The sequence below is a fragment of the Hypanus sabinus genome, chromosome 4, assembly GCF_030144855.1.
Source record: "Hypanus sabinus isolate sHypSab1 chromosome 4, sHypSab1.hap1, whole genome shotgun sequence".
Taxonomy (NCBI): Eukaryota; Metazoa; Chordata; class Chondrichthyes; order Myliobatiformes; family Dasyatidae; genus Hypanus; species Hypanus sabinus.
This window is the reverse complement of record NC_082709.1, coordinates 31,097,278-31,111,532: the sequence shown is the minus strand read 5'-3', so window position 1 is coordinate 31,111,532 and position 14,255 is coordinate 31,097,278. Positions and strand designations below refer to the sequence as shown.

At 40.8% G+C, this 14,255-nt stretch overlaps 1 protein-coding gene across 6 annotated transcripts in view; it reads left to right on the top strand.

Moving 5' to 3' along the window:
* znf385b (zinc finger protein 385B) overlaps positions 1 to 14,255 on the top strand; it is a 400,240-nt gene that overhangs the window by 372,213 nt on the left and 13,772 nt on the right. For all 6 annotated transcript variants that reach the window (XM_059966779.1, XM_059966780.1, XM_059966782.1 and 3 more), the window contains one exon: positions 7,823 to 8,101. In XM_059966779.1, the coding sequence (XP_059822762.1) occupies positions 7,823 to 8,101 (279 nt within the window). The remainder of the gene's footprint in view (positions 1 to 7,822; positions 8,102 to 14,255) is intronic.

Here is a 14,255-nt window from a genome sequence, read left to right as displayed (position 1 = left end):
TTGCAACTGTACTAAACATTGGTTAGGCAGCACTTGGAGTTATGTGTACATTTCTGATCACCACAGAATATGGTAGCAGTAGAGAGGGTGCAGAACATATTCACTGGGATGTTGCCGGACTGTAGCAATAAGGAAAGATTGGATAGATTGGGTTTATTCTCTCCACGAATGTAAGAATTTGTGGACAGACCTTAAAGAAGTCTATAAAATTCTGAAGGTCATTGATAGCCCAGTTGGAGTCTTTTTCCTAGTTTTGAGGAATTGAAAATTAGATGCCAATAGCTTTTAAGAAGGAAGAAATCTGAGGGGTAAGTTTTTCATGCAGAAGTTGGTTATATGGAACAAGATGCCAGAGGAAGCTCATGAAACAAATACTATTGTAGCATTTAACTGGCATCTGGATCTGAACAGGGATATGGGCTTATTGCAGGCAAAAGTGGTCAGCATAGGTAGGCCTCACAATTATCATGAACAAGGCAAGCCAAAAGGGCCTGCTTCTGTACTGTATGATTCTGTGATTCTTGTGGGTTTTGGCACCTAGTTTTTATCCTAGGTCACCTCTAAATGATTTTCAAGAAGCTCCTTGTGCTTTTCATTGGTCAGTTTCCAAGTCAGATACTTCTGCAAGGTTTTCAAAATGCCCAACCATATGAACATAGCCAACTCATCCAACATCTGGGCTCATCACCACTAATCATGGGCCTAGACAGTTCCTCAAATTCAGCTGGAAGCCAGGGAGTAAAACTAAGGGTGGTAGTGATCAGTGTTGTTCTTAAAGCTAAGTTATCCATATTCCTGGTAGAAAGAGCTAAAGCTGAAATATTATATAATAATCTGTGAGGACCCATTATTCTGGATTTATTGCCAGTATTTTCTTTCATCTTTAATGCATTCTATGCTATTAATATCACCAGAGCTCTCACTGAAAATCTTGAATTTTTGTTATATTGTTCTTGCCCAGTTCTACTTGCTCCTTATCCCCAGTTCATTAATGTTTTGATCATTATCTTTACTTTCTTATTATTCATCTCACCCAAACACTGCATTCCTTAAGGCCTTTCCACAAACATGCTCCCTCGTTCTAATGTTGTAGCTCTTAAAGCAAATACCACTGAGTACAAGCATCAGTTCTATAACCAACTCTGCAGCACGGTATTTGAAGCAGTGGCTCTTGTTTCTGTTTTGGGTTCAAAGATTCTGCTGCATCCCAGTGGGAGAAGCTTAGCCCCAGCAAATTTGTGAGGCATGCATAACACAGAACTTTTCTATTAATGAATGGCTGGCAAGCCCCAAGCCTTTGGCTAAAAGTTCTTAGATAAACCCATTTCTCCGCTGATCTTCAGATTCTAATCTTTTCCCTGGAACATCACTCAAAGCTTACTCCAATTTTCCTGTCACCCTGGGGTTCTGTCCATGTTCTTCTCTGGTTTCCTTGGGTTCTCTCTTCCTCAGGCTTTTTCTATTGCACTTAATCTCACCCTTTCTTCCTCAGGTTCCCTCTATCTTCCCTGGGCTCTCTTTGGCTTCTTCTTGCACCCTCTATCTTTCCAGATTCTCTCAACCTCTGTCTCTGTCTTCCTGAAACTACATTGACAGTTCCCAGTCAAGAAATGGCTCCATCTTGAAATTCTCATCTTATTTTCAAATCAGTATATGGCCTCTCCTGGTCATTTCTGAACTCCTCCAGTCCTAAACTATCCATCATACTTAGACATTCTTAATTTACTTTATTTTACCATTAATAATCAAACTTTTATCTGCCAGTGTGCTAAGTTCTGGAAATGCCTCCTTAAACCTCTCTGCCTAACTCTCCACTCAAAATGTATCTCTTTGATTAAGCTTATGGACTGTTCTAACATCTCATCTTGTGACTTAATCTGATGTGTCGATAAGCCTCCTGTAATGCATCTGGGCACACTTTTATTACGAGGGTGTGAGTTGTTGAACACATCGAGTCGATGGCCAGTGGTCTGTACAGAACTGCCACCATATACCCATACCCTGTGACAGAGAAGTCAGGTGAGCTGAAGGTCAGGTGCCTGTACACCTCACCTTCCACTCCACCAGCAGACCTCATGACAGACTGTTTTGAATGGGGTCACTGGTCGTGCATGAAAAGTGAGGTGCAGGTAAGTGTTTATATTAATTCATTCCTGGCAGATTAAATTATTTTTAATATATTTTCTAATTTTTAATCATGGATTTTTTAAAAATTACTGAATTGTACTTGAACAGTTTTTAAAGCAACTAAATACCAGAGATATTTAAAAGCAGTGATGAAATATCTTTGACAGTGATGAATTGAAGTTCAAAGTTAATTGTTATTCAGCCATACATAGGAATACAGTCAAATGATACAGCATTCCTCTGGGGCCAAGATACAATATGCAGCACCAACAGTCACACACAGCGTACAGCACGTATAATGAAGAGAGCAGCAAAGCACACAATTGCAAAAGAAAGCTTAAAAAATAATAATATAGCCCCAAGTCCCTGTGTGTCATGGCATGCAGATTGTCTTGGAGCCATGTTTCTACAAGAGCAAGCTGCAGCCGTACCTCATTTATGCAGTAGTCAAAGGCGATCTATCCTGTCTTCGCCGGAGCGAACACTGGAGAGCAGCACTGATGGAAGCAGCCAGCCCTCAAACCAGTGGGCAATCCAGAGGCACATACCCAGCTCCAGCATCTCCTTTATCGGCAACTGCAACAGGTGACCACCCCCCCCCCCCCCCCAAGGCACAAGGTATTCTACATTACCAACGTCCAACAGCATCTTACGATCATAAAAAAAAGTGTCCAAGCCAGTCATTTCCACCGTTTGCTGTCTCACGCACTACCTGGGTGGCTGAAGCAGACTGCAAGCTGGTGTGTAACAAGTCCTGCTCCATCGCTATCCAGCAACTCGCTAGTGGGGTAAACCTGCCATACTTACTTACTTTATTGTCACCAAACAATTGATACTAGAGCGTACAATCATCACAGCGATATTTGATCCTGCACTTCGCACTCCCTGGAGTACAAATTGAAGTAAATATAAATTTTAAATTATAAATCATTATTAGAAAATAGAAAAGGGAAAGTAAGGTAGGGCAAGTCAGGTCCGGATATTTGGAAGGTACGGCTCAGATCCGGGTCAGGATCCATTCAGCAGTCTTATCACAGTTGGAAAGAAGCTGTTCCCAAATCCCAAATCTGGCCGTACGTATCTTCATGCTCCTGAACCTTCTCCCGGAGGGAAGGGGGACAAAAAGTGTGTTGGCTGGGTGGGTCGTGTCCTTGATTATCCTGGCAGCACTGCTCCGACAGCGTGTGGTGTAAAGTGAGTCCAAGGATGGAAGATTGGTTTGTATGATGTGCTGGGCAATGTTCACAATCTTCTGCAGCTTCTTCTGGTCTTGGACAAGACAACTTTCATACCAGGTTGTGATGCACCTAGAAGAATGCTTTCTACAGTGCATCTATAAAAATTAGTGAGGATTTTGGGGGACAGGCCAAATTTCTTCAGCTTTCTCAGGAAGTAAAGGCACTGGTGGGCCTTCTTGGCAGTGGACTGTGCTTGGTTAGACCAAGTCAGGTCATTTGTGATATTCACCCGGAGGAACTTAAAGCTTAAAGCCTGTTCCACTTGCACACCACCGATGTAGATGGGGTCATGCAGTCCGCTGCTCCTTCTGAAGTCAACAACCAATTCTTTCGTCTTGCTGACGTTGATGGATACGTTATTGTCTTTGCACTATGCCACTAGGTTCCTAATTTCCTCTGTGTACTCAGACTCATCGTTACTTAAGATACGGCCTACAATTGTGGTGTAATCAGCAAACTTATATATTGAGTTCAATGGAAACTTGGCTGCACAATCATGGGTGTACAGTGAGTACACCAGGGGGCTGAGTACACGGCCTTGTGGGGCACCGGTGCTCAGAGTGATTGTAGAGGAGAGCTTGTCCCCTATTTTTACAGCCTGGGTCCTGTCTGTGAGGAAGCTAAAAAGCCAGCTGCAGATCTGAGTGCTAAGATCCAGGTTCTGGAGCTTAGGAATCAGTTTATTTGGAATGATGGTATTAAAGACAGAGCTGTAGTCAATGAAAAGGAGCCTTACATATGTGTCTTTATTCTCCAGGTGTTCTAAGGAGGAATGTAGTGCCAGAGAGATGGCATCTGCTGTTGACCTGTTGCTCCGGTAGGCGAATTGCAAAGCGTCGAAGTTGACCGGTAGGTTATGGTTGATGTGTGCCATAACCAATCGCTCGAAGCATTTCTTAGCAATTGATGTCAAAGCCACAGGTCGATAGGCGTTCAGGCATGCCATCTTGCTTTTCTTCGGCACTGGGATTATCGTTGCCTTCTTAAAACACGAGGGGATCTTAGACTGAAGCAGGGAGCAGTTGAAGATGTCAGCAAACACTCCAGCTAGCTCGCTTGCACAGGCCCAGAGAACCTGTCCTGGGATGCCATCTGGGCCCATCGCCCTCCTTGGATTTATCTTCAGGATAAAGGATTACTTGATGTTGTTAATATCCAGCAGTTCCTCACAGTCATAAAAAACACATAGAAAAACAAACAACTGCACCTTTGGTTGGACCCAGAAGGGCTGCTGCATCTGAGTCGCCATCTTACTTTTTTGATGAAGTGTCAAGACCCCAGGAGCTGTTGCAGGGAATGTCCTCAGGATAAACTCCCACAAGCAGAGGTGCACTCACACACTGCCTAGTCTTATAAAGTGACCATGGTAGCCAGGCTTCCAGTTCAACTGGAACTACAGAGACAGCTGTGATAAACACAACTATGGGGAAAATGCAAAAAGCAACATAAACTGCTAACTATATTGACCATGAGTCAGTCTGATAAGTTTAGACTTGAATCAACTGTTTATGAATGATAATTGAGTTCATTAATGGCCAATATCAAAATATTTTTTCTAAAAACTAAGCTAATCAGGAAATAAAAGGCAAAAGCAGAGAAAACAGGAAATATTGAAAAGATCAGGCAACATTTGTGGAGAGAGACATCAAGTTAATATTACAATACAATAAGCATTTGATTTGGGGATGGGGTGGAAAAGAGGACGTGAACCACTGTAACAACCATGATCTTATAACATGGTAGAGTTGGTTGTATGGATTTATTAAAGTTTGTTGCTTAATTATCTGCTCTCTCAATATTTTTTCCCATGAAAATTAAGTTGCAAAAATTAGCCTTACTGTGGAACTGTTAGTATTTGGGCCATGATTTACCTTTATATAAAAAATTATTCATTAACAACCAGGATACAGTAAATATTATGTAATATGTTGCCAATCACAGTATGGACCATTTCATTCTAGTTGTCTGCGTGCATTATATCAGCATGGATTCAATTTTTCTTTGACATACAGTACATTCCACGAGTGATGTATGAGGTCTCCAGCTTACTGTACAATGGCAGGAGGGCTTTAAACCATAGCTTTTAATTGACACTACACCTAGGGAGTCAGCTAGCAGAACCCAGAATTCTCTGTTGGGCCTTGTGGACATTCAGTGCTGACAGATTACTGGTTGATTTCTGGCTGGAGGTGTTCTTCTGCACACAAACCTTTCTAAAGCAACACTTTGTACAGCTGAGTCAGTCTGTGTGGAATATTCCTTGGAAACATGGCCAGATCTGTCCTTCACACTCTGGGGTCAGTATCTAGTGACACTTGTTTGCATATCCGGGGTCCATACACAAGTACAAAGATGTCCAGCTTTGGAAAATGTTGAAAAATGGCTTGGGTAACTGCTGCTGTCCAGGAGCTTGGTCTGTGCTGTATGCAATGGCATTGAGAGCACTAGGTTCTTCTTTGGAATCGAGGGGGAGCATGTTTTCATGAGCCTAGTTTCTGCTTGACAGTAGCTGTGCCTTCCACCTATCAATCATCAATCTGAACCTGACTTTAAGGAACTTTAAGGATCAGTAAAATCAGCTGATAGTGAACATGCTTTACAGTGGGTGCAATTCACTCTGATTCGAGTTGCTGTGGATCTGAGCTGGAGGTGCAAGTTTCATCTAAGAACAGGAATGCTTTGACCCGAGATCCTCATTTATGCGCAACCTCTTGATAGATTCAGTGAGAGTTTCCAGACAACATACAAAATGGACGACAGAGAGCAGCCTTGGCCAACTCCGGAATTTATTAGGCAAATCTGTTTCTCAATAGATTCTTTCACTAAATCCCATTAAAAGAAAGTCTGTCATGAAAGTAATTAATGTTCTGTCAACAGCCTTTGTCTGCCCACGCTGACTAAGCAAGTGTCCACTGCCCTGAATAGAAAAATCTATTAGGAATATTCCTGCAGGGTATGATACAGGAGCCAAGAATCACAGGACCGACTTGATTTGAATGCCGGTGATCTCAGACGTAATCTTGTATCCCACGTTAAGCAATGGGATGGGCAACTAATTTCTGACTTCTGCCCTCTTGCCCTTTTGCTTGTAGATGAGAGAGATGATGCTGGATTCTGATACACTGCAAGGTAAAAGCACAGCAACAGGGGTGAATGCAGTCTCACCGAACCATGCACAACTCAGCCTGTGAGCTACTGGTTCAAGGAATGGATAAACATACTCAGCTTGTCCGGGGTCAGTCAGAGGCCCGGACTCTCTCACATGCTGTCATCTGAAGTCTCTCAGAAAGAGGGCTGGAATTTCTGAGCTGTTGTGCCATCTGTGACCACAGATCACATAAGACAGCATAGAAGGAGATGCAAGGCTGTGGAGGTACTACCGATCCATCATCTTCTTTAAGGCTGCTGACCACAGAGGTCCCTCTACCAACATTGCAAAAGAGAAAACAGAAACATGGTTCATCCCATTCCACGCAATGGACGCTAGGTTGGAAAATGAGCATGAAGGCAAAGAATAACCCACTGTCCCTTTTCCTCTTGGCACCATCCTCTTCAACATCCACCCCAGTTGACTGCAGCAGGAGCCTTTTGAGAGTTGATGCATTTCCATCTCACACTACCTTATTTTGTGAATGCCTTTTAGAATGAATAACCTCTGGTGTTCATTTTGACAGCTTTCTGCCAGTGCTTCCTGCAGACTGATCCAGGGCCTCTCTGTCTGGGCACCCTGCTTGCAGCAATTATAGAGTTCAATACATTTACAGCCTCATATCTCATTGATTGAATTGAGAATAGCAGCTGTATTTGCTTACCAAAACAATATTTAATAGTAAGCTTAAAAACTTTATGGAAGCATCTTAGTGTTTAAATGTGCATAATTCCTTCTCTATCGCACAGGTTGCAGAATGTTGGACAGTTAGAATCACATGAATAATGAAACTGTTCAAATTGCATAATGCAAAAAAATGTCAATAACAATTTAATTATTTACTGTTCCAAGAAAATATATATTGAAAGTAATCATATTCTTTGGTTACGCATGTGCAAAATTTACTTATAGCTGACTTGGAGAGACAGCATGGTAACAGGCCCTGCCAGCCCAATGGTCCTGTGGCTCCCCAGTTACACCCATGTGACTAATTAAAGCACTAACCCATATATCTTTGGAATATTGGGGGGTGGGGAGGAACCAGAGCACCCGGAGGAAACACGCGGTCATGTGGAGAATATACAAAACCCTTAAGACAATGGCAGAATTGAACCCGGTCATTGGTGCTGTAATAACGTTACACTAATGGCTATGCCACCACGCCGCTCCAAATAACGAATCACTATTTTTACTATCAGTTGTGAAATTAAAATTTCAGTTGCCTTTGTGTTTGCAATTAAGAATTTACTATGCAATGTAACAACAATTATCTTTCAGATTGAGCGAACTACTTTTCTTTTACTCACAGATGCAGTCAGACTGGCATTCAACAGTGTAACTGTGAATAATCTGCTGATACACAGGAGTGTCGATGCTGAACAGCCTAAATCCACTTCCATTATTGGGGAAACTACGAATATGAATGTACACGCAACAAAAACAATGATATCCCTGGCAGCAGTAAGTGTAGACAGCACTGCAACCACTGCCACTGAGTCAGAGGAAGAAAAAGCAAAAAAACTTCTCTATTGTTCACTATGCAAAGTAGCCGTAAATTCACTATCACAGCTAGAAGCACACAATACAGGTTGGTACTTCTATAGTAACTGATTTAGCTGCAAAGTATGCTAAACTTTCTGTTTTGCAATGTACTTGCTCTGTCATTATTCCTGAAATAACATTAACTGAAAATATTAATTAGATGGCACCAGTCACTTATAGGTGGACTATGTATAGTTTCTTAGGCACAGATCCAAATTAAGTAACAGTTCCACCCAAGGTAAGTGATAAAATATTTTCCAATTAATGCCAGTACTCAGCAACTACAGAAGTGTGTGTTGGCAGACTTTCAAGGGAGGATATCAATATGGATGGCAATTTTGAAGATATCTGTATGCATTCACTTGAATTTCTTCTTTAATAGCATAAAACCTTCACAAGACAATCCATAAGACCATAGGAGCATAATCAGGCCATCTGGCCCATCAAGTGTACTCTGCCATTTCATCATGGCTGATTCAGCCCCAATCTCCTGCCTTCTTCCCGTATCGCTTCATGCCCTGACTATCCTAGAATCATTATATCTGTATTTAAAGTTCATTGACAATATGAACTCTAAATGAAGGTAGGTTACTTCTAGACCGACTTATGGATTGTTTAAAGTTATTACAAAACAAAGTACGCCTTGCGTTTACTCTGCAACAGCATGCAACCCATGATACTAACCTACAGATTATGTTTGAACAAAGTAGTATAGACCAGTGTCAGACAAGGCTGTGTCATTGTAACAACATTTTCCTCTATCTTTCTCAGCTCATTGTCGCATTTTATTTCTGATGGGCTTCCCATTAAACCAGAAATAATCTTCCGAACAATGGGGAAATTAGTCAACCTTCAGCAAAAGCATTTTGTCACCCAAACGTCAGTTTTCAATTTACACTCTAGCATTAAAGGCTCAGGAGCTGAACTCGAAGGCAGTGTTGAATTGTTCACAGAAAGGATGGGCCATGCAGTCAATATCCACAAGAGCAAAGTCCTCTTGCAGCTTGCTGCTACACCACCTTGCTCTTGCATAACGAAGGTTTATTGTGAAACTCTGGAAAATGCATGCCAAGAGGGTAATGTTACTATAGTAATGGGGATTTCAATATACAGGTAACTTGGGAAAATCAGATTGGCGCTGGATTACAGGAGGGGGGGATTTCTAGAGTGCCTACGAGATAGCTTTTTAGAGCCGTCCGGAGTATCAGCTATTCTGGATTGGGTACTGTGAAATGAACTGGAATTGATTACAGAGCTTAAGGTAAAAGAACCCTTGGGAGAAAGTGATCATAATATGATCAAATTTACTCTAAAATTTGAGAATGAGAAGCTCAAGTCAGATGTATCAGTACTAGTGGAGTAAAGGGAATTGTGGAGGCGTGAGAGAGGAGTTGGCCAGAATAGATTGGAAAAGAAGACAGGCAGGGATGACATCAGAGCGGTAATGGCTGGAATTTCTGGAAGCAGTTCAGAAGGCACAGGATATATACATCCCAAAGAAGAACAAGTATTGTAAAGGAAAGACGCCACAACCGTGTTTAACAAGAGAAGTCAAAACCAATATAAAAGCCAAAGAAAGGGCATATGATAAAGCAAAAAATTGGTGGGAAGTTGGAGGATCGGAAAGCTTTTAGAAACATAGAAAATAGGTGCAGGAGTAGGCCATTCTGCCCTTTGAGCCTGCACCGCCATTCAGTATGATCATGGCTGATCATCCAACTCAGAACCCTGTACCTGCTTTCTCTCCATACCCCCTGATCCCTTTAGCCACAAGGGCCATATCTAACTTCCTCTTAAATATAGCCAATGAACCAGCCTCAACTGTTTCCTGTGGCAGAGAATTCCACAGATTCACCACTCTCTGTGTGAAGAAGTTTTTCCTCATCTTGGTCCTAAAAGGCTTCCCCTTTATCCTTAAACTGTGACCCCTCGTTCTGGATTTCCCCAACATCGGAAACAATGCTCCTGCATCTAGCCTGTCCAATCCCTTTAGAATTTTATACGTTTCAATAAGATCCCCCCTCAATCTTCTAAATTCCAGTGAGTATAAGCCTAGTTGATCCAGTCTTTCTTCATATGAAAGTTCTGCCATCCCAGGAATCAATCTGGTGAAACCTTTGTACTCCCTCTATGGCAAGAATGTCTTTCCTCAGATTAGGGGACCAAAACTGCACACAATACTCCAGGTGTGGTCTCACCAAGGCCTTGTACAACTGCAGTAGAACCTCCCTGCTCCTGTACTCAAATCCTTTTGCTATGAATGCCAACATACCATTTGCCTATTACACTGCCTGCTGTATCTGCATGCCCACCTTCAATGACTGGTGTACAATGACATCCAGGTCTCGTTGTACCTCCCCTTTTCCTAATCGGCCACCATTCAGATAATAATCTGTTTTCCTATTCTTGCAACCAAAGTGGATAACCTCACATTTATCCACATTAAATTGCATCTGCCATGAACTTGCCCACTCACCTAACCTATCCAAGTCACCCTGCATCCTCTTAGCATCCTCCTCACAGCTAACACCGTCGCCCAGCTTCGTATCATCCGCAAACTTGGAAATGCTGCATTTAATTCCCTCGTCTAAATCATTAATATATATTGTAAACAACTGGGGTCCCAGCACTGAGCCTTGCGGTACCCCACTAGTCACTGCCTGCCATTCTGAAAAGGTCCCGTTTACTCCCACTCTTTGCTTCCTATCTGCCAACCAATTCTCTATCCACATCAATACCATACCCCCAATACCACGTGCTGTAAGTTTGTACACTAACCTCCTGTATGGGACCTTGTCAAAAGCCCTTTTAAAATCTAAATATACCACATCCACTGGCTCTCCCCTATCCACTCTACTAGTTACATCTTCAAAAAATTCTCTAAGATTCGTCAGACATGATTTTCCTTTCACAAATCCATGCTGACTTTGTCCGATGATTTCACCCTTCCTCATTGCTCAATATCCAATCTAGAATGGCCTGCTCTCTAGCTGGTTCCTCGACATGTTGGTTCAGCAAAACCATCCTGCATACATTCCAAGAAATCCCCTTCCTCAGCACCCTTACCAATTTGGTTCACCCAATCTATATGTAGATTGAAGTCACCCATAATAACTACTGTTCCTTTATTGCACGCATTGCTAATTTCCTGTTTAATGCCATCCCCAACCTCACTACTACTGTTAGGTGGCCTGTACACAACTCCCACCAGTGTTTTCTGCCCCTTAGTGTTATGCAGCGCTACCCATATCGATTCCACATCCTCCAGGCTAATGTCCTTCCTTTCTATTGCATTAGTCTCCTCTCTAACCAGCAATGCTACCCCACCTCCTTTTCTTTCCTGCCTATCCCTCCTGAATATTGAATATCCCTGGATGTTGAGCTCCCATCCTTGGTCACGCTGAAGCCATGTCTCTGTGATCCCAGCTATATCATATTCATTAATAACTATCTGCACATTCAATTCATCCACCTTGTTACGAATGCTCCTCGCATTGACACACAAAGCCTCCAGGCTTGTTTTTACAACACTCATAGCCCTTATACAATTATGTTGAAAAGTGGCCCTTTTTGCTTTTTGCCCTGGATTTGCCTGCCTGCCACTTTTCACCTTACTACTTTTTGCTTCTTTTTTAAAATTTTATTTATTTATTAAATTTTAAGAGAATTACATAAAATGAATAGAATATTAGAATAGTGAAAAATTAATATTGGCCCTTCCCCCCCCCTTAGATCCCTATCTGAAAAAAAAAGAAGAAAGAAAGAAGGATTGCCTGGATATCGGAGGATCGCCACATGCTCCATGGAGTTCAAAATAACTTCAGTTTTTATTTTCCCCAAATAACTTATAATTTTATCTTCAAAGGACCTATATATTTAATCCTATCTTTTGTAGATAGGGTGCCAAATTTTCAAAAATATATCATATTCATTTCTGAAATTATAAGTAATTCTTTTCAAGTGGAATGCAGCTATATATTTCATTATTCCAACGGTCCATAGTTAAATATGAATCTGACTTCCAAGTAACTGCAAAAGCTTTTTTGGCTACTGCCAATGCAATTTTTTATAAATTTTTTCTGATATTTGTTCAATTTAGGTTTTAGTATCATCCCTTCAATATCACCTAATAAAAATAATATTGGGCTATGTGGGAGTTGTATTCCAATAATTTGTTCCAGTAAAAGTCTTAAATTTATCCAAAAAGGTTGAACTTTAGAACAAGACCATGTAGAATGTAAGAAGGTACCAATTTCTTGATAATATCGAAAACATTGGTCAGATAAATTTGGATTTAATCTATTTTTTGTGGTGTAATGTATAATTGATGTAAAAAATTGTACTAATCTAAGTCGGACATTTATTGTATTTATCATACTGTCAAGAGATAGTCTTGACCAATTTTTTTCATCAATTTTAATACTCAAATCAGTTTGCCATTTTTGTCTTGATTTATGAATTCCTGGTTTAATTGTCTGTTTTTGAATCAAATTATACATACAAGATGTAAATTTTTTAATTTTACCTTTTTGAATTAAGATTTCTATTTCATTAGGTTGTGGCATTAACATTGTTTGACCCAGTTTATCTCGTAAATAGCCCTTTAATTGAAAATAACAGAAAAGAGTGTTATTTGATATTTTATATTTATTTTTAATTGATCAAACGACATCAATATACCTCCTTCAAAACAGTCACCTATATATCTGATCCCTTTTTGAAACCAGTTATGTAAAAGTTGATTATCCATTGTGAAAGGAATAAGCCTATTTTGAATTAAGGTTCTTTTTGCTAATAAGGATTTCTTTATTTCATCATCCATATTTACCTTATTCCATAAATCAATCAAATGTCTTAATATAAGAGATTCTTTCTTTTCCCATATCCATTTGGATTCCCATTTATATATAAAATCTTCTGGTATATTTTCTCCTATCTTATCTAGTTCTGTTCTAATCCATGCCAGGTTTTTCTTCATCAAAAAAAGATGCAATAAATCTAAGTTGATTTGCTTTGTAATAATTCTTAAAATTTGGAAGTTGTAACCCTCCTAAATCAAATTTACATGTCAATTTTTCCAACAATATTCTTGACATCTTTCCTTTCCAAAGAAACTTCCTCACACATTTATTCAATTCTTGAAAAAACTTCTGAGGCTGTTGTATTAGTAATGTTTGGAATAAATATTGAAATCTAGGGAATATATTCATTTTTACAGCATTAACTCTACCTATTAATGTTATTGGTAACATCATCCATTTATCAAGATCTTCTTTTATTTTTTTTAATAATGGCAAATAATTTAGATTATATAAATTCTTTATATCATTATCGACTCTTATACATAAATACTTTATACCATTTGTTGGCCATCTAAATACTACTTTTTGCTTCTACCCTCATTTTACATCCCTCTGTCTCCCTGCACTTGTTCCCATCCCCCTGCCACATTAGTTTAAAGCCTCCTGAACAGCAGTAGCAAACGCTCCCCCTAGGACATTGGTTCCAGTCCAGCCCAGGTGCAGACCGTCCTGTTTATACCGGTCCCACCTCCCCCAGAACTGGTTCCAATGCCCCAGAAATTTGAATCCCTCCCCTTGCACCATTTTTCAAGCCATGTATTCATCTGAAATATCCTCCTATTTCTACTCTGACTTGCACGTGGCACTGGTAGTAATCCAGAGATTATTACATTTGTGGTCCTACTTTTTAGTTTATCTCGTAACTCCCTAAATTCACCTTGTAGGACATCATCCCGTTTTTTACCTAAATCATTGGTACCTATGTGCACCACGACCACTGGCTGTTCACCCTCCCATTCCAGAATGTCCTGCAGCCGCTCAGAGACACCCTTGACCCTTGCACCAGGGAGCTTCATTTGCGGCCGCAGAAACGCCTATCTATTCCCCTTACAATCGAATCCCCTATCACTATAGCTCTCCCCACTCCCTTTCCTTCCCTCCTGTGCCGCAGAGCCACCCATGGTGCAATGAACTCGGCTGCTGCTGCCTTCCCCTGAAGAGACATCTCCCCCAACAGTATCCAAAACAGTATATCTGTTTAGGAGGGAGATGACCTCAGGGGACTCCTGCACTACCTGCCTACTGCTACGCTGTCTAGTGGCCACCCCTTCCCTTCCTGCCTGTGTAGCCTTTACCTGCGGTGTGGCCAACTCACTAAACGTGCTATTCACGACTTTC